Source organism: Tursiops truncatus, chromosome 7 (genome assembly GCF_011762595.2).
Source record: "Tursiops truncatus isolate mTurTru1 chromosome 7, mTurTru1.mat.Y, whole genome shotgun sequence".
In the NCBI taxonomy this organism is placed as follows: Eukaryota; Metazoa; Chordata; class Mammalia; order Artiodactyla; family Delphinidae; genus Tursiops; species Tursiops truncatus.
Window position 1 is genome coordinate 45,004,904 of NC_047040.1, and position 22,038 is coordinate 45,026,941.

The window sequence follows — 22,038 nt, forward strand, 5'->3', positions numbered from 1 at the left end:
CCTGGTTATTTCCTGAATATCAGTTTCCTGCTGGAAGTAAAATAAAACAAAGTGTCTTTCTATACCTGCCTCTTTGAATTCTTAGTGGCAGAGACAGGGGATTTATAAGTAGATTGCATAGCACAACAAGGGAACTTATGGAACCCTGAAATATGATTTTTCTTTTACAACAATTTTTTACATTTGATTTTCAACACATTGTAGAAGGAATTGCCAGTTTATTTTTAAAACAATATGCACATTCTTTTCCCACTAAAATCTGGAAATTAATAGAACTCCTGGAATGAGTATGGGCAGCTTTGGTCAATTGGGTTACCAGAGATTTCTAGATATGAAAGAGAGTAGGTAAAACTGTTGCCAATTTTGGAACATTCAGGGACTCATTAAAAGGATTGTAAAATTGTAATCAGCTTATATAAGTACAGTTTAAAGTTGGCCACAAACAAAGAAGAATACCATCTAAGTAAAATATTCTGAAATGGAATCTGGAATCTTTAGGACAAATGTTTTAAAGGCACTTTTAGGTTTTGTTCAGATGCTTGGCATGCTCTAACGATGGAAGAAAATCAGATAAAATGATTCTCAGAAGAGCCATTCTTTAAGAATCCCAGAGAATGTACACTTCTCAGTTTAAAAAGTATGTTGATATATGTCTTTTACTGTGGAAATAATGTCAATACATTGCTTTTACAGCCGTTTTCAGCTCAGATGGCTGGGTTGGATGAAAAGTCTGGACTTGGGAGTCAAGTAGGACTGATGCCTGGCTCTGTGGTAAGCTCAGATTTTACTGATAATCAAAGTACTTTGGAAAAACCATTGTGCAGAGAGGTTTGAGTTGGCTAGTTAAGAAGTGATATATGTCTTCTTAAAACATATCCATCCATCAGTTCATTCATTCAATTTATTTATCAAACCCTGGTGTGTACCAGTTAAAAGCCCAATGGTTTTCCATTCCTAACTATGCAAAATATTTGTCTACATTAATAAAGGGCTGTCTGTATTTTTCACTTAGTATTTGAAGAAAATAAAGAATTTTAAAACATATAATCACCACCACCTCAACAAAAACTGTACTTTTCAAAAATTAAAAAAAAAATTTTATGGTATTGTTAGAAAGTTATTTGAAAAAATTTTGAAATGAGAAGTTTTACCGCTTTAAGTGGCCATGGCTCACGCGCCCAGCCGCTCCGCGCTATGTGGGATCTTCCCGGACCGGGGCACGAACCCGCGTCCCCTGCATCGGCAGGCGGACTCTCAACCACTGCGCCACCAGGGAGGCCCCGCTTTAAGTTTTTATTATTTCCTATTTAATACTCTCTGGTTGCCTTATGCCAACAACTCTAAAATTTATGCACTGGGCCATCCCGATTCTCTTTTGAATTTCTTCAGCAGCTGGAAAGATTCCCATTTTCTCTGAGTAAGTATTTTAACCTGGGTATTTGGAGCAGTGCAATTTCATTGAATGAATTAACACTTTTCAAAGCAACTTCTCCATGCTTTTTTGCTCATAACATAATTCAAAGCCATCCCAGATTAATGACATTTCAGACAATGTAAAGTCAGAATGCATAAACACCCCTTCTACCCATCCTTAAGGCCAGCAAATAACTTAAACATTATTTGTATATATTTTAAGTCACTTAAACATTGTTTGTTTATATACATTCTAAGTCAGTAGCAGTATGGTCTCATTCAATGATTAACTTGGGATATTTTTCTGAAATATATGAGTTTTTAACCGTTTGAAGTTGAAATTACATATGTGTTTATTTTTTTTAAATGAAGCGTTTATTTTCTTACTAGCTAAATATCTGATCAATCCAAAACAAAAATTTAAGTTTTTGCCATAAGAACAAACTAGATTTTGATTTAATTGCTTTCACCTTTTAAAGTGAAAGTAATTTTAAAAAATTACATAGACATTTGTTAATAATTTTTAAAATTGCATTTTCCTTTTTTCCTTTGGTTAAGCCTCAGTGTAATCATTTCATGATTAAATGGGGAAAGCCTGTGTGGATACTTTAAGTGTATGTTGTGAAAGAAAGAAATAACCCAGAAAACTTAGTGCCCCAGATAGTTTTAAACTTACATTTAAAATAATCTAGTCATTATTATTGATAGTTTCATAAGCCTTTAGTTCAACTTGCTCATTTTAAGTTATAAGAGTTAGCTGCTGTGAAGCTGAAGAATGAAATAGACAGTTTGATAATGACTTTATGCTTGCCAAGGTTTTTCTTTGTTGGATGTTCTGCTTTAATAGAACCACCCCTTAAGCAATTCAAGTGTTCTTGTCCCAAAGACACTGGGTGTGTACAGGCACATTCTTTATTTCTTTGTATGACACTGAGGGTGTGTGTAAAATCATCCCAAATGTTGCCCAAGCTTTAATCTTTTTGAATTTAGCTGTATTCCAGGTAAATACAGAAGGACGTCATCACCTTTTCACTGTCAGAGCTTTACTTTTCCAGATTCTAAAGCTGATTCAACATTTTTGAAATGTTTCAACTAATTGTCATGAACACTATGCAACTTTTCTTCTCATTTGTTTCTAAGGGTCCTGTTGGCCCAAGGGGACCTCAAGGTTTACAAGGACAGCAGGTAAGTATTCTTATAATTAAATTACATACTGTAGCAAAAAAAGAAAAATTTATAAATAAGGTCTCTGTGACATGACTGCTTTTGGTTGGCCTTTGAATTGCATATTTTAATGCTCACTGAATGGGATGTATTCAGTTAATTTTCACTCACTTAGAAATATATGCAGTATGTTTTTCATAGATTCTTTATGATGTTAAAGTTTTATTATCTGGTTTCTTTATGTTACTGATCTCCAATACAAAGAATTTTTATGTGCCTGTGCTTCTGAAATAACACATCATTATCTCATGTCATGGTGAAAATTCTCATAATTAGTTACGTGCCAACTCTGGAGCTCTGAAATCAGATCATAGGACATCACCATGTGGTATTATTAAAAATAACTGTGAAGATGATCACTCCATCGAATCTTTAAAAAGAATATAATACTGTACTTTCTTTCTATAGCCTATCAAATACCAATAAAATAGTGATGTAGAGCTATTTTAATGTTTGTAGCAATTTGACAGGCAGTAGGAAATGATTTTTCAAAAGAGAGAAAGAAAAGAATTCTTAGCTCAATCAAAGATACTGTATTTTCATTATCATGTGTGTGGACTTTTACTTCAAGCTATTTTATATTACTGCCATTGTGAATGGCAACTGTAGTTGATGAAGAAGAAGGAGAAGAGGGAGATAACTACCATTATTGAACACTCACTCTGTGCCAGCACTATTCTAGGTTCTTAACGTGCATTAGTTATCTGAAGAGCTATAGCAGCCTAATGAAGTAGGCACCATATTATTCTCATTTCACAGATTAGGAAATGAGGTATAGAGAGATTAAGTAACTCACTCAAAGTCACACAGGTGGAGAGTGGTAGAGCCAGCATTTTGAGCAATTGCATTATACTGCAGAGAGTGTAGGATTTAGTATTATGTTTTTCTTTGGTTTGTTTATATAACTTACATATTATACATAAATTATACATAGATATATAATTTATTTTCAATTTTAGGGTGGTACTGGCCCTACAGGACCTCCTGGTGAGCCTGGTGACCCTGGACCAATGGTAAATGTCAAGTAAGCATGTAGACCCAGTTAAATATGGGTCCACCATTATAATGATGTCATGAGTTATTTATATTACCAGCTGTTTCCTAATGTGGCAAGAAATTCCAGTCCAATTCAGGAGCCCTCTGTTATGGACTGTGCTTAAGCTATACATTTCTTTTGGCAGAGTATTTAAACTCAGAGGCTTTGAATGTGGTCAGCAGAAAGTGCTAAGATACTTGCATTTGTGAACTTTTTTCCTGTTGAGCACATAATCTGACAGATACAACATAAAATTCAGAATATTAATAAAGTTATTTTCTATGATATTTTTCGTTTGTTGCAGCCATATTTTGGATTATATCATTGATGGGTATGGGTAAATATAGGTAAATGTTCTTTTTTTTCCTTTTGTGTTGTTTCATTTTTTTATTAGGGTCCACTTGGTACACGTGGACCAGAAGGCCCTCCTGGAAAACCTGGTGAAGATGTAAGCTACCTTTCTTCATTTTGCTTTGAAATTTTGAAAGAGGCTAAGAAGGAGCTACAGTGTTAGCATGAATGTTATTCATTGGTTCCCATTTCATTTCCTCCATTTCTAACTGTCATTAAAGTCACTAAAAACTGGAGAAGTCAGAATGGAATTTTACAAAATTTAAAAGTGCTCTTAATTTTGATGGTATTATATAATAATAATAATAATATAATAGGTACTGTATCCTTGCCTGCATTCTTAATGTTTTCCATTATGGTTTCTCCATGAGATACTAGAATTGTCACAATAGCAACAACCTTTGGTAGTAGAGCTTTTGAAGTGATCTTAAGGAAAAATACATTGCTTTGATCCCAAAACATCATTGTGAGGCCCTCATTAAATGGATTTTTAAAAATGTGTTAGTAAAATAGTGTCAGTATTGTTCTCCAGTGCTCAAAATGCTTCATTTTGAGCACTGAAGAAATGCTACATTTCTTTAATTGAATTTTTAATTAAAGTTATGACTAAACTTCAGATTTTAACATTAAGAACATGTGATCAAAGAACAAAGAACACCCTGTTCTTTGATCAAAGAGCAAAGAACAGGGTATAACAACAGATTTGCTTTTCTGGATTCTTTTGTTAGTTGTACCAAAGTTGAGGATAAAATTATGGGTAAACCATCAACGTCCGTGTGACATTAAACCAAGAAAATATTTTCTCTTTGTGTATCATGAGATTTATTTAAGTGGATTACAATGAATTTGGCCATAAAGAAAATATCTCTGGTAGTTCTTAAACTTTTTTTCATCACAAGAAAGAAATGGCACATATCATTGTAAGAAGCACTATTTATTTAATTCAGTGCTACATGTTGATGTAGAATTTCACAGCATGTGTGTGTGTGTATGTGTGTGTGTAAATTTTGATGTTCATAAAATGGTGAGCTAGGTGAGACCGGTATAATTTATATTTATTTCTTCTTCTGATAAATGAGTGAAATCACAAACTGACTTGCTCTAATGGATTGCCATCAGGAGTAGAGCTGTGTTCTTACATTGCTTAGAGCATTGGGCATGAGCTTTCTAAGTAAGACTTTTTATCTGCAATTGATTTGTCATTTCGTCTCAGGAGAGAACATTTTAATTCCTCTTTGCTTCCCTCTACTTTGTTTTTTTTTCCATAAAGGGTGAGCCTGGTAGAAATGGAAAAGCTGGTGAAGTAGGATTTGCAGGATCTCCGGTAAGTTTATACTGATCAATACAACAATGTAAAGACAAACTTCAAAAAATAAAGAACATTTAAAATTACCTCGCAGTTATTACCTGCACGTGTATTAGGCACTGTCACCAAGATATGTTCTCTTCTGTCATTCTGAAACAGGACGATTTGCCAGGGTGATAGCTAATTCCAGTTGCCTGCTTTGCATTGGCACCATATGAATGACCCTCCTAGAGCTAGAAAATTATATCATAACCTAACATGGATTCTTTCCAAAATGAGTATCAAATTTTCATTTAAGTCACCAGCTTGACTTACTTAAATTTCACCACATATCAATCCCATTTTTCTTTTAAAGATATTTTTAGTATTTTTAATTTTGTATTATTCATATGTTGAAAACAACTGCTTTAAAGAGTTTATTGATTTATTTTTTATATCCTAGAACAATAAATTGTGGACAAGATTCCTCTTCAGCTGCTTCCCCAAACCCTATTGTTGACTGAAATTCTTGATTGGTGTTCTGGCCCCTAAAATCTTATGACAAGGTGTACTGATCACCAGCTCTCCTAATACAGCTGTTTTCTTCCCGCTTGGCTTACTACAGGGAGAGGTCCCTGGCAACTGGCTCCACCAGAATTCAAGACCTGGGCCACTTGGCCACACTCTGACCCCACCTTTCTTTCTTCACTCATATTACTTTGATAGGTCCTCCCCTAGGACGCACTACACAGGCAATGGGGAAAATTAGAAAATGATAAGCAAGCAAAAATGTTCTAACATTCCTGCTCTTAAACTTTTTCCTTGTCCAAAATCCCCTAAACTGATTTGGCCTCCTTCTTATTATACTTCCGATAATATCCTAATGTTTCTACCACCCAATACATCCAACAATACTGAATTATTCTCCCTTTACTCTCTGAAGATTGATGAGGTTTAATGCTAGGATTTTTTTAAGCAAATAAATGCTGATCTTTTAAGGGAATTTACAAGGCTGTAAGGATTATTTCGTTACAAACACAAAACCAGTTCCCCAGCTCCCCGCTCTCCCTTTCCTTTCCTCCCCCTGAAAAGTCTATGCAGACAAGTCCATGCAGACAAAGACATATGGTTTAGCCATTAGCACAGATGTCCACATGAACCAATCCAGGCTTGAACCTCCTGCCCTGCTACACTCTTGCACCTACTCACAGCGTGGGCCCTCCATGGGGAGGAAACGTGCCCTGCCAGCATGTCACAGATGCATTCTGTGAGTGCAATGCAACAATGTGTGATTGGGGTGTGATGACAGTCTTGGGTCAGCAGAATGAGAAAAATTTTATGAGCACTAGTACATCTGGTTTATTTTCTTGTTATATTAGAGATATGTAATCATATGAGAATTCCCTTGCAGACCACAAAAACTCAAAAGTTAACTAATTATTTGAAATAACATAGCTCAGTAATTCCCCTATAGACTTAGATGGATGTATACTGAGTTTCTGCTCAGGATGGAGGGGAGTCGAATCTCAGTAAAGGGGAGCATTCCAGTGGAAAAACTTAAAGGGAGTTTTTGAAGTGAACAAATTCCTAAGTCAGCCTGTGTAAACAGAAGAATTAGTGGAACTTTATTTGTTCAGAGAGCATGGTTTGATGTGCCCTTACTATGATAACCCCCTAGAAAACACTACAGAAACATTTTCCCTGGAAGAGGTCGCAGAGGAATTATTGCTTTGCTTTTATCATACAAATTTCATTTATTGAGTTATTTATTCATTCAATTAACTTTAAGTAAAGTCTATGATAATACAGAACAGAAGGATTTAACTTGTTAGATTGTGCTAGTACAAGAGAAGTTCCTTAAGAAAGATTTAGGAAAAGCACTATGAATGTCAAGAAGATGGAAAAGATGATGAATGTTAAACCATTTCTTCATTCAGTTGTTTATTCAATGCTTATTCTTGAATGCCCACTTCTAAGCCATAAGGCTAAGTGCCAGGGATATGCAGATTAATAATAATAATTGATAATATTTGATAGCATCCGTCTGTGCTAACAAGGTGCTCAGTCTACTGGTGGCAGTATTAGTAGCATTCAGTTCTAAACCTAATCAATGTAGTCAACCAGAATAAGGGAATAATTAAGTCACTGGTTTCTTATCTATTTTAAGAGGGTATGAGGAAAAAGTTTCAAGCATTATTTCAAAATAGTCATGCCATTTGGATTTTATTTAGTGTTTGATTTTTATTGTTCTTTTTATTTGATATGCTTAGGTGAAGGATGCATAGAATTAGAATAGAATAGAATTAACAGAAATGAAGAAGCTGAGTCAAGGAGCCAACCCATTCTCTTCGTATTTCTTGACTTTCTTTTCTGTTGGATATTTCATTTTCTCAGTTTTTTAAACAATCACAAATCCACAAGCTTCTCCTGAACATTTTATTTTGAGAAATTTCTGATCACATTTTAATATAATCTTTCTAATCATATTCTGCTGCTAATACTTAGAAGTTCAGAAAAAATAAATCATATTGGTTTGCTACACATACATTTATTCTTCTACCACAAATAAAACACGATATAAAGGCGGGAAAGCATAATTTTCCTTAAGTTCTTTGGATTTTTTTTCCTATACCTTGAGCTACTTGATTCAGACACTGAGCAGCTTGACTCAGGTTTATTTTCTTGTTGTTTATTCTTTATTAATTATAATACAGTGATATAATTTGAAATTTTAAAAATGTCATCAAATCAATACCTGACATTAATCTGTGTCTCTGTGTAAGACATGTTTCCATTTGCCTTGCTAATTTTTGATCACCTAGATGTATTTTGACAGGTAAAAATATACTTCTCCTTTTTCTTCTTAGGTTTGTTAGTGAAAAACTATGTACCAGATGTTTCTTGGAAGAAAAAGTGTATTATGCAATTAATGACTCTGAAATGCCTTATCTGGGTTTTTTTTTACCCTCAACAGGGAGCTCGAGGATTTCCTGGGGCTCCTGGTCTTCCAGGCCTGAAGGGTCACCGAGTAAGTTCAATCCTTTGTAATCCTTTTAGATACTGGGGCTTATAGAGTAGGGTCTGGGGAGCTTTACCTTCAAAATCGGTACAATTCCATTTGTCAATTGCCCTTAACTGGCTGTGGTTGTAGTAGTCATCTGCAGTTATCAAAATCACAATGCTTTTTTTTACATTTCCTTTGAATTTCATTTGATTCTATAAACAAATGTATTTTGAGTTCTTACTATGTAATACTGTGAATACTATGAATACTGTGCTATAAAAGAAAAAACAGTGATAAATGAGAAATGCCCAAAGCTGACTCTCAGCTTCAGGCTAATGATATTCAGTTAAGAAAATATGCAATTACTATATAGTGGAATAAATGACACAATACTATAAAGTGTACTAGATCACAGGGGGTGCCTAGCCAGCTCAGCCCAACTCAGACATGGAAGTCTATAGAATGCTTCTCTCTTTATAACTCAGGATAATTAATATGTAACTATTATGTTACATACATATATAGAAATTACATATCTATCTATCTATCTGAAAGCATGGTTGATATTCACTCAGTGTACATTGACTGGCCTCTGTTTTGAGTGGTTGAGCTTATGATTAGAATGCTTGCTTCTATACTAGTTATTAAATATTTTGAACATCACTCCTGGATATAAACCATATTTTATAACTATATAAATTCTATAATTATCTGTTTTCTCTAAGGCCACCATAGGTTTTTTATTTGTTGCTATAAAATAAATTTCTATGAAGTCACAAAAATTTGAAAGGTGAGAACATTGCACATTGAAAACATCATTTAAAGAGGGAAACCCTACTTTAATTTTCTTTGAATAGACTTTCAAAAAAGGTTGAGAATTTGGAAACATTTTGAGTAACAACTGTAAATCTGAGAGCCGTTTTCATAAGGTACTTTCTGTGAGCTTATTTTTGGTTCTTCTTTTACATTTCTGAGGCTCAAAAAAGCAGTAAAATACAAATTTATATTTTTCTTCTCAGGGACACAAAGGTCTTGAAGGCCCTAAAGGTGAAGTTGGAGCAATCGGTTCCAAGGTAATTGTATAGTATCTGAATGCAACCTCGCTATAGCATTTCTGTTCTGCTTCAAGTCTAAAATTTTTTTCAGGACCACCTTAAATAGTTCTGGAGGAAAGAGGAGTATAAAAAATGAATAGTTAAGTAGATAAATTTAATAGATAAATATAATCTTTCATGGATGTGTGGCAATAGATTTAGCAGGGTACACAACATGACTTAATTTTGCCACCAAGAACAGCCACCATGGCACTGGGTTTCTACCAATGTAGGATGGCTGTTATCTTTATATAAAGATGCACTATGAATTCACCCTCTAAAACACATTTACTCTTTCTGTTTTCTTTAAAAATATCTGAGAGTTTTAGATGGTTCATTAGTCCCATTATTTAGTACCCTTTTAATTCTAGGGCCTTTTGGCCATCATTTCTTTCCCAAATTTATTTATGCTTCTAGAGGGAAAGAGAACATTCAGGAAGTACAGATGACATTTTAGTAGAAAGTACGATGAAATACATATGTGGAAAAGCATTTGGCTTTAAATTTGTCATTTCTAAGCTTCCTATAAGAGATCTTAAAGGAATATTACAGTCAATTTTAGCTTTCTAAATTTTACTTGACCTAAAGTATTATCAGACATAGACAAATAGTTTTTTTATTCTAATTAATGTGGCTAGGTGTGATAGTTCTATCAATCTTGCTTAAATCCCCAATTTTATTTTAGACTTATTTCTGTAGAATCTAAATTTCCATTGTATTTTGAGAAAAGGTGTTACAGCAGAATTCTGAGGTCCTTCATTGAAAGTATACCTTTCAAATGCTCACTTTGAAAAATAAACCTTTAAAATAACACACACATGGAACAAACAGAATGATATGAATATCAACTGAAGGTTTCTCATATTGTAATATGATCTCCTTTTTGCTTTAGGGTGAAGCTGGCCCTACTGGTCCAATGGGTGCCATGGGTCCAATGGTATGTAAAAATTTAATTCTTTGCTTTTTTAGATTATACTAAGAGAATGTTTAAATGAAAAAAAAAAAAGACCTAGAGAACATATGTTAGCTGGTGAAATAATCCTTTATTATCAGCTGAAAGGCAAGCACACTATGAGAATTGCCCCTTCAGGGCTTCCCTGGTGGCGCAGTGGTTGAGAGTCCGCCTGCCAATGCAGGGGACACAGGTTCATGCCCCGGTCCGGGAAGATCCCACATGCCACAGAGCGGCTGGGCCCGTGAGCCGTGGCCGCTGAGCCTGCGCGTCCTGAGCCTGTTGTTCTGCAACGGGAGAGGCCACAACAGTGAGAGGCCCACTTACCGAAAAAAAAAAAAAAAAAAAAAAATTTGCCCCTTCAAATAGAAAAGGCTTCCTGCATTACATTGTTTTTCTTATTTGTTGAATGCCTTTATTCTTTTTCAGTAACCAGTGATCAAATCAGGATTATTGTAGATTTAGGCCATTAAAGCTAGGTTAAGTGAAATCTATTTAGGCCAATTATAATGAGTCTTGATCGATTTGAGTAGTGAAATCAATCTACCCTAGAAATTCAAGTAAGATGTTTCAAGAGATGTTTCTTTATCATCTGCAGGGCCCAAGAGGAATGCCAGGAGAGAGAGGGAGACTTGGGCCACAGGGTGCTCCTGTAAGTATGTGTATTTCAACTCTCTCAAATGCTTTACTGAATATGTGTTTTAAATGAGAATGACATACTGGTTGCCTACTTTGTAATTTTTATACTTTTTATTTTGAAACAAATTTAGGTTTACAGAAAAGTTGCAAAAATAGAAGAGAGTTTCCATGTACCCTTGTACACTATACCTACCTTCTGTTAATGTTAACATCTTACATAACCAAAGTACATTTGCTGCCTACTTATTTTAATACAGAATTTAAGAAATAATAAAAACATTTAGCAGCATGGAGAATCATAGACTTTGGAATAGTAATCACATTATAATAACAGGTAATATTTATCAAGCACTTATTATCTGCCAAGCATTCTTCTGAATATCTTTATCTCTTGTTCATCACAATCCTAAAAGGTAAGTACTATGAATAAACCCTTTTAAAGATTAGAGTCTCCTGATCATCGTCCCTAGTTGTACAGATTGAGAAATTCTCTTGCTGTCTGTCCATCTACATTGAACCTAGAGGGGGGCGTTATTTTGTTCATTCTCATCACATCTCTCTGAAAGTCGGGCTATACTTGCTAATATTTCAAACTTACAGTTCATTATATTTCACCCACTTTTCTTTTGACAATTAAAGACTGCCACCTGGCCTCTGTTATTTTGATATCCTATCATCCCCATTACAATTAAAGTTCCCAGGTTTATAGCATCCCCTACTATTATCCCATAGAAGACAACCACCTTAGTGCTTCTCAGTGATACCAAAGTCAGGGCCTTGATTCAGGAGAAGTGAGACCCTCTCACTAGGCCATTCTTTATCACTTACAGGCAGAGTATCCTCTGGAAGTGTAGAGAATATTGTAGAATATAGTCAGCTATTGCCTTATCCAGACATACATATTATGTCCAATCTACTGTGTTCACTTCTCTGTGCTTTATTCTACCATCTGCCTGGGAAGTTCCAGCATTTCTGCTTCACTTAGTGTGTACCATTGCTCTTTCCAAGTTTCTAAGAACTATTGTCCCTGTTAACAACATTTCCCAGGGTGTTTATCAGGGTGTTAAATATGTATTATGGGAGAGTGCTTCCAAATCATTAAAATTCTCCAGCTTTATATCCTGTCCCTCTTGATCCAGTACCTTCAGGACCTAGTCCCATACATTCTTTCTTGGATTCTGCCTCTACAAGATGTATAAGACTTATAGATTTTTTAGTGTAGAGTCTCTTCACTCTTTTATCAGAAACAGCATTTCCTCAGTGCAGTTATTTTGTGACTTGATGCTAATTGTTGGTCTGGTGGCCGGGGGAGGAGCAGGTGGTGGTGGTGGTGGCATATGTTGTCTGATAAAGTAGAGGCCTTTGTTTCATCTTTAAGCAAGAGAGAAGTATAAGCTGTTAATGGTGGGAAGGAGCACTTCTGTAGGCCCAGAGGCTTCAGGGTATTTGAGATTTCAAAGTTCTTAAGATATCCCAATGCGAAATTTCAAGGTCCCATTCCCTCCAGTCAAGGGCCCTGACCATGGCATAGCAGACTTTCCACATTTTAGAGTTCAACCTTCTCAAGAGCACTTAAACCTTTATCATAAAGTCCTGGGCCTAATCTTCAACTTTTTCTTCCTTCTGGTTGTAGAAGATGACAATATTTTTAAATGCTGCTAAGGAGATTTATATTGATGTTTAATTACCATCAGCCTTTCAACATCTTTCTCCAATGGATTCACTTGACAAGACCCATGCAGTTCCATTAACTTTGTAATTGTTACATCCCCTAAACCTTCTCAAATGCCTGAGCTATTGCACCCATAGCCCATTCCCTTACACTTGTACCCTATCTGAGTTCACTACTGGAGACAATATTTACTACTGCATCACTGCAGCATGCCAAGAGAAATCCATACTCCATCTATTGCCAGCTGGCCAAGGAGGAATCCAGGTTAAAAACTCCATTTTAGCGTCGGCTTTCTTGACTATCTCTGGCACAAATGATATACGGGTCAATTTTCCAAGGAAATGGCATTAAAGCAGAGTTGTGTGCAGGAAATTTGTTTTCAGAATGCTCTCAGAAACTACACCCTATGGGACTTCCCTGGTGGTGCAGTGGTTAAGAATCTACCTGCCAAGAGGGCAAACAGCAAAAGCAAGAACTATAATCCTGCAGCCTGTGGAACAAAACCCACATTCACAGAAAGACAGACAAGATGAAAAGGCAGAGGGCTATTACCAGATGAAGGAACAAGATAAAACTCCAGAAAAACAACTAAATGAAGTGGAGATAGGCAACCCTCCAGAAAAAGAATTCAGAATAATGATAGTGAAGATGATTCAGGACCTTGGAAGAAGAATGGAGGCAAAGATCAAGAAGATGCAAGAAATGTTTAACAAAGACCTAGAGCTAGAGGAATTAAAGAACAAACAAACAGCGATGAACAATACAATAACTGAAATGAAAACTACACTAGAAGGAATCAATAGCAGAATAACTGAGGCAGAAGAACGGATAAGTGACCTGGAAGACAGAAGGGTGGAATTCACTGCTGCTGAACAGAATAAAGAAAAAAGAATGAGAAGAAATGAAGACAGCCTAAGAGACCTCTGGGACAACATTAAATGCAACAACATTTGCATTTTAGGGGTCCCAGAAGGAGAAGAGAGAGACAAAGGACCCAAGAAAATATTTGAAGAGATTATAGTTGTAAACTTCCCTAACATGGGAAAGGAAATAGCCACCCAAGTCCAGGAAGCACAGAGAGTCCCACAGAGGACAAACCCAAGGAGAAACACGCTGAGACACATAATAATCAAATTGGCAAAAATCAAAGACAAAGAAAAATTATTGAAAGCAGCAAGGGAAAAATGACAAATAACATACAAGGGAACTCCCATAAGGTTAACAGCTGATTTCTCAGCAGAAACTCTACAAGCCAGAAGGGAGTGGCATGATATACTTAAAGTGATGAAAGGGAAGAACCTACAACCAAGATTACTCTACCCAGCAAGGATCTCATTCAGATTCTACAGAGAAATCAAAGGCTTTACAGACAAGCAAAAGCTAAGAGAATTCAGCACCACCAAACCAGCTCTACAACAAATGCTAAAGGAGCTTCTCTAAGTGGGAAACACAAGAGAAGAAAAGGACCTACAAAAACAAACCCAAAACAATTAAGAAAATGGTCGTAGGAACATACATGTCGATAATTACCTTAAACGTGAATGGATTAAATGCTCCAACCAAAAGACACAGGCTTGCTGAATGGATACAAAAAAACAACACCCATCTACAAGAGACCCACTTCAGACCTAGGGACACATACAGACTGAAAGTGAGGGGATAGAAAAAGATATTCCATGCAAATGGAAGTCAAAAGAAAGCTGGAGTAGCAATACTCATATCAGATAAAATAGACTTTAAAATAAAGAATGTTACAAGAGACAAGGAAGGACACTACATAATGATCAAGGGATCAATCCAAGAAGAAGATATAACAATTATAAATATATATGCACCCAACATAGGAGCACCTCAATACATAAGGCAGCTGCTAACAACTATAAAACAGGAACTTGACAGTAACACAATACTAATAGGGGATTTTAACACCTCGCTTACACCAATACTAATAGGGGATTTTAACACCTCATTTCATCCAAAATGAAAATAAATAAGGAAACAGAACCTTTAAATGACACAATAGACCAGATAGATTTAATTGATATTTATAGGACATTCCGTCCAAAAACAGCAGATTACACTTCCTTCTCAAGTGCACATGGAACGTTCTCCAGGAAGATCGCATCTTAGGTCACAAATCAAGCCTCAGTAAATTTTAGAAAATTGAAATCATATCAAGCATCTTTTCTGACCACAGCACTATGAGATTACAAATGAATTACAGGGATAAAAACGTGAAAAACACAAACACATGGAGGCTAAACAATACATTACTAAATAATCAAGAGATCACTGAAGAAATCAAAGAGGAAATCAAAAAATACCTAGAGACAAATGACAATGAAAATACGACAATCCAAAACCTATGGGATGCAGCAAAAGCAGTTCTAAGAGGGAAGTTTATAGCTATACAAGCCTACCTCAAGAGACAAGAAAAATCTCAAATAAACAATTTAACCTTACGCCTAAAGGAACTAGAAAAAGAAGAACAAACAAAACCCAAAGTTAGCAGAAAGAAAGAAATCATAAAGATCAGAGCAGAAATAAATGAAATAGAAACAAAGAAAACAATAGCAAAGATCAATAAAACTAAAAGCTCTTTCTTTGAGAAGATAAACAAAATTGATAAACCATTAGCGAGACTCATCAAGAAAAAGAGGGAGAGGACTGAAATCAATAAAATTGAAAATGAAAAAGGAGAAGTTACAACAGACACTACAGAAATGCAAAGCATCATGAGACTACTGTAAGCAACTCTATGCCAATAAAATGGACAACCTGGAAGAAATGAACAAATTCTTAGAAAGGTATAACCTTCCAAGACTGAACCAGGAAGAAATAGAAAATGTGAACAGACTAATCACAAGTAATGAAATTGAAACTGTGATTAAAAATCTTCCAACAAACAAAAGTCCAGGACCAGATGGCTTCACAGGTGAATTCTATAAAACATTTAGAGAAGAGCTAACACCATCCTTCTCAAACTCTTCCAAAAAATTGCAGAGGAAGGAACACTCCCAAACCCATTCTATGGGGCCACCATCACCCTGATACCAAAACCAGACAAAGATACTACAAATAAAGAACATTACAGACCAAGATCACTGAAGAATATAGACACAAAAGTCCTCAACAAAATACTAGCAAACAGAATCCAACAACACATTAAAAGGATCATACACCGTGATCAAGTGGGATTTAGCCCAGGGATAAAAGGATTCTTCAATATATGCAAATCAATGAAAGTGATTCACCATATTAACAAATTGAAGAAGAAAAACCATATGATCATCTCGATAGATACAGAAAAAGCTTTCGACAAAATTCACAACCCATTTATGATAAAAACTCTCCAGAAAGTGGGCATAGAGGGAACCTACCTCAACATGATAAAGGCCATATATGACAAACCCACAGCAAACATCATTCTCAATGGTGAAAAACTGAAAGCATTTCCTCTAAGATCAGGAACAAGACAAGGATGTCCACTCTCACCACTATTATTCAACATAGTTTTGGAAGTCCTAGCCACGGCAATCAGAGAAGAAAAAGAAATAAACAGAATACAGATTGGAAAAGAAGAAGTAACACTGTCACTGTTTACAGATGACATGATACTATACATAGAGAATCCTAAAGATGCCACCAGAAAACTACTAGAGCTAATCAATGAATTTGGTAGAGTTACAGGATACAACATTAATGCACAGAAATCTCTTGCATTCCTATATACTAATGGTGAAAAATCTGAAAAAGAAATTAAGGAAACACTCCCATTTACCATTGTAACAAAAAGAATAAAATACCTAGGAATAAACCTACCTAGGGAGACAAAAGACCTGTATGCAGAAAACTATAAGACACTGATGAAAGAAATTAAAGATGTTACCAACAGATGGAGAGATATTCCATGTTCTTGGATTGGAAGAATCAATACTGTGAAAATGACTATACTATCCAAAGCAATCTACAGATTCAATGCAATCCCTATCAAATTACCAATGGCAGTTTTTACAGAGGTAGAACAAAAAATCTTAAAATTTGTATCGAGACACAAAGGACCCCGAATAGCCAAAGCAGCCTTGAGGGAAAAAAGCAGAGCTGGAGGAATCAGACTCCCTGACTTCAGCCTATAATACAAAGTAACGGCAATCAAGACAATATGGCACTGGCACAAAAGCAGAAATAAAGATTAATGGAACAAGATAGAAAGCCCAGAGATAAACCCACGCACCTATGGTCAGCTAATCTATGACAAAGGAGGCAAGGATATACAATGGAGAAAAGACAGTCTCTTCAATAAGTGGTGCTGGGAAAACTGGACAGCTACATGCAAAAGAATGAAATTAGAACACTTCCTAACACCATACACAAAAATAAACTCAAAATGGATTAGAGACCTAAATGTAAGACCAGACACTATAAAACTCTTAGAGGAAAACATAGGAAGAACACTCTTTGACATAAATCACACAAGATCTTTTTTGATCCACCTCCTAGAGTAATGGAAATAAAAACAAAAATAAACAAATGGGACCTAATGAAACTTCAAAGCATTTGCACAGCAAAGGAAACCATAAACAAGACGAAAAGACAACCCTCAGAATGGGAGAAAATATTTGCAAAGCAATCAATGGACAAAGGATTAATCTCCAAAATATATAAACAGCTCATGCAACTCAATATTAAAAAAACAAACAACCCAATCCAAACATGGGCAGAAGACCTAAATAGACATTTCTACAAAGAAGACATACAGATGGCCAAGAAGCACATGAAAATCTGCTCAACATCACTAATTATTAGAGAAATGCAAATCAAAACTACAATGAGGGGGCTTCCCTGGTGGCGCAGTGGTTGAGAGTCCACCTGCCGATGCAGGGGACACGGATTCATGCCCCGGTCCAGGAATATCCCACATGCCGCGGAGTGGCTGGGCCCATGAGCCATGGCTGCTGAGCCTGCACGTCCGGAGCCTGTGCTCCACAATGGGAGAGGCCACAACAGTGAGAGGCCCGCGTACCGCAAACAAAACAAAACAAAACAAAACAAAACTACAATGAGGTATCACCTCACACCAGTTAGAATGGGCATCATCAGAAAATCTGCAAACAACAAATGCTGGAGAGGGTGTGGAGAAAGGGGAACCCTCTTGCACTGTTGGTGAGAATGTAAATTGAAACAGCCACTATGGAGAACAGTATGGAGGTTCCTTAAAAAACCAAAAATAGAATTACCATATGATCCAGAAATCCCACTGCTGGGCATATACCCAGAGAAAACCATAATTCAAAAAGACACATGCACCCCAATGTTCATTGCAGCACTACTTACAATAGTCAGGTCATGGAAGCAACCTAAATGCCCATCGACAGATGAATGGATAAAGAAGTTATGGTACATATATACAATGGAATATTACTCAGCCATAAAAAGGAATGAAATTGGGTCATTTGTTGAGACATGGTTGGATCTAGAGACTGTCATACAGAGTGAAGTAAGTCAGAAGAGAAAAACAAATATCGTATATTAACGCATATATGTGGAACCTAGACAAATGGTACAGATGAACTGGTTTGCAGGGCAGAAATTGAGACACAGTTGTAGAGAACAAATGTATGGACACCAACGGGGGAAAGCTGGGGTGGGGGTGGGATGAATTTGGCAATTGGAATTGACATGTATACACTGATGTGTATAAAATTGATGACTAATAAGAACCTGCTGTATAAAAAAATAAATAAAATAAAATTCAAAAAAGAATCCACCTGCCAATGCAGGGGAAATGGGTTCGAGCCCTCGTCTGGGAACATCCCACATGACGTGGAGCATCTATGCCTGTGCACCACAGCTACTGAGCCTGCTCTCTAGAGCCCACAAGCCACAACTACTGAGCCCATGTGCCACAACTACTGAAGCCCGTACACCTAGAGACCGTGCTCCACAACAAGAGAAGCCACCACCATGAGAAGCCCGTGCACCGCAGCAAAGAATAGACCCACTCTCAGCAACAAAGGCCCAACACAGCCAAAAATAAATAAATTTATTAAAAAAATAAAGAAACTACACCTATGAAGAAATTAATAAAATAAGCAGGATTTGCCATAGGGAGAAATCAAACTGTGTTACATTTGCAACAGAGACCTCAATCTTCATGAGCCTTCCATTCCATGGGAACAGTGGAGCTGGGATGGCTCTTCAGACTGTTTTGAATGGGGGCTAATCCTTTGTACCACTGCATTGACCAGGGAAGCGCATAACCTTGGGATAGCTAACTCCTTTCAGCAATTTGTGGGGAGGGTCTCAACTGGGAGCCATCACAGCTTATAACACTTCCAGCAGTGGTAGAATGATTATTTCTGTGCTGAAGGGGGATCTGGGTGACACCCGCAGCATTCACTACTACTTAATTTCCTTTGTGTGTGTGTACATGTGTGTGCACATGTGCTCTAGGTTTTTGTTTTACATGGAGTGCATTCCTTCCTCTGGGTTATTCTATTAAGAAGAGCCCAGTGTTCAAAGTTTCATTGTCTTTGAGCTCATTTGATAGAAGGTGACACGTTCAAGTAAAAAGAATCATTTTAATCAGTTTGTATTTCCAGTCTTGATTTTTTTCTCTTATTGCTGTAAGGATAGATGTGCTTATTGCTACTTTACGCATGTTGTATAAATGTATTTTTATTGCTATTAACCTAGTTAAAGTTGTCAGTTAACCTTAATATTCATTCTCCAATTTTAACATAGACATTTTTATAACGTAAATGAATTGTCAACAAATACAGTAGAAAATGCACCGTTATCTTGCCTCTTCTCCTAACTAGGGACAACGAGGTGCACATGGTATGCCTGGAAAACCTGGGCCAATGGTGAGTGTATTACTTTCATATTCATTCATTCACTTATTCATTCATTCTTCCATTTGTACATTCATTACCATTTACAAAGCACCTACTGTGTCCCAGGTGCTTGGAACAGAAAGACAACAAACACATAGTACTTGTCTTTGAAACCTGCCCTGTCAAAGAAGAGAGGTATATCAATTGATATTGTAGCATAATGCTATTGCTAACTTCTGTGATAGGGAAAGCAACCTGAAGTATGGGAACCTACCTGTACCGACACCAGTAGTGAGACAAAGAAGTCAAGAAAGACTTAAAGAGGAACAACTTTTAAGCTTAGTCTTGAAAGATGAGTATATAAAAAGAACAAGAATACAACATGGTCCGTACAGTGGATAGGTGAAAAACATGATGAGCTCAGGGAAATATTCAGTACTAGGAGGGTAAATCGGATTTGCAATTACTTGCCCTTAAGATCTTTTCTTCCTTGTTACTCATAAAAAGGAAACAAACTATGGGAGGAAAAATAAGTGTAATTTAAAAGGGCTTTTATTAATGCAAAACTGATGGATTTAAAATACAGTCCTCAAAGAAGAATCAGGATAACCTAGAATGAAATTCCTCTTACACTCATTTCCTTTAAATCCAGCTTTAAATCAGTGGTTTAGACTCTATTCATGCCTTCCCAAATGTAGTATAGTGACACATATTCACTTTTTATTAGCCTGAAAAAAATCACTTCAAAATATCCAGATGATTCTTAATCATCATTTTTATAAAGTGAAGTCCTAGATTTTGGTACAATGTGTAACTTTCTAAAAACTATCCTTATTACTTGGTTAACACAAAGAAAGTAATTTCTCTAGAAGCAGTTGTTTCAAACAATTTGTGTTTGTGACTGACTCTCGTATGCTACAACTAGGAAATTCTGTTATGTTTAATACCACTGGACATGTGTTTTAGCACAATTGCATATCAGTGTTGTAAGGTTCTTATGATAAAATTATATTATTATCTTTGTGATTTTAAAGTACTAAGTGGATTACTCTTATATGTCAAAGTACAGAATAAAAGATTTCATGTTAATTAAAATACACGTCTAATCATTTTTCTGGTTTCTTTTAATAGGGTCCTCTTGGGATAACTGGTTCCGCTGGTTTTCCAGGAAATCCTGGGTTGAAGGTAAGATGTTACTATATTTAGCTCTTGATGACATGAATTACCTGAATCCCAAAGTAAAGAATGTCATTTCTTTCATTGAAGAGTGTGGAAGTCGCTCTTAACTAAGGAAAAGAGCCTAGCGTATTCTCAGTGTCCATTATGGTAGGGAAAAAAAAAAAGAAAATGAAAAATATGATATTATTATATAATAAGTAATTAAAAGAGAATTACTTATAATCATGCACTTGTAGTATCAAAGAGTCTGTTGCAATAGGACTCTAACACCAGACAATTGTAACGGCTGTGAGGGGTAAGGGTTTAATCTGAATTGAACTCTATTCTTGGATACAGTGCCTGGCAGTAATAAATAGCAGAATGTTCTAAATAATAGGAGAGTAAAATAAATCCGAGGTGATCAAAAGGCCACACAATATTGGCCTCCACTTCTGCTCCCCTTCTCCCCACCTCCACCCCCGCAACTTACACAATCATTGATGGAATGCGTGGGGAGGCTATTTGGCTGTCCATGTGGAAATGGATTGGAGTATTCTGCTGGGATGATTTACATTTGTAGTGAGTCACAACTTGTTCTTTCTCTCAACACTTTGGATGATAAATCCATGTATTACAGTGGGAGGTTATTAAGATTATATTAGCTAAATTAGTGAATAAACTCAGAACGCTACCTTCAAACTTTGAACAACACAATACGTTTGATTTTCTCACACCCGGTTTTTCTTTGGCAATAATTTTCTTCATCTTGAAGAAGGGATTTGCTCGCAAGATTCTGCTGTACAAAAATAACCGTGGCCAGTCACCTCACCTCTCTAAATCTTGTTTTCTCAAGGAATTTTATTGAAGATTAAGTGAGAAAATATGCAAACCCTTAGCATAGTGCCTGAGGCAGAGGATGCCCTCAGTACAGGCCCACGCTTCTTGTTAGTGGGGCCACTCAGATTGGATTTGAACTTCGAAACAAACAAATAAACAAACAAAAATATCTCTAGTTGACATTTCAAGTATTCTTTGAAATGTGAGAGTCATCAAGTCAAATTATTCTTCGGCTGTCTCTAACGCTGACTTTAAATTCTGTGCCACAGGGATGTGCCTGCTTTATTTTAAAATGGTTCACTATTCACTCCGTTGGTTCACTAACCAGTCCCTCCGTTAACTGAGAACTCACTGTAGGACCTGCTTCAATTCCCCTCTGTATCTGATCTGCTCCCTGAGTAGGACCTGCTTCAATTCCCCTCTGTATCTGATCTGCTCCCTGAAGTCCTAAGTCTGCTGCCACTGACTCTGACATGGGAAGGCCCAAACTCCCTGGGTACCTCAATCAAAATAGGCAAAATCCCTTCCCTCTCTCTC

General features: G+C 36.3%; 1 protein-coding gene across 1 annotated transcript in view; it reads left to right on the plus strand.

Moving 5' to 3' along the window:
- Positions 1 to 22,038, plus strand: part of COL5A2 (collagen type V alpha 2 chain) — a 143,425-nt gene that overhangs the window by 84,412 nt on the left and 36,975 nt on the right. The window contains exons 8-18 of the mRNA XM_019931536.3: positions 694 to 771; positions 2,554 to 2,598; positions 3,597 to 3,650; positions 4,068 to 4,121; positions 5,295 to 5,348; positions 8,284 to 8,337; positions 9,333 to 9,386; positions 10,300 to 10,344; positions 10,958 to 11,011; positions 19,492 to 19,536; positions 20,638 to 20,691. Of these exons, the coding sequence (XP_019787095.2) occupies positions 694 to 771; positions 2,554 to 2,598; positions 3,597 to 3,650; positions 4,068 to 4,121; positions 5,295 to 5,348; positions 8,284 to 8,337; positions 9,333 to 9,386; positions 10,300 to 10,344; positions 10,958 to 11,011; positions 19,492 to 19,536; positions 20,638 to 20,691 (591 nt within the window). The remainder of the gene's footprint in view (positions 1 to 693; positions 772 to 2,553; positions 2,599 to 3,596; positions 3,651 to 4,067; positions 4,122 to 5,294; positions 5,349 to 8,283; positions 8,338 to 9,332; positions 9,387 to 10,299; positions 10,345 to 10,957; positions 11,012 to 19,491; positions 19,537 to 20,637; positions 20,692 to 22,038) is intronic.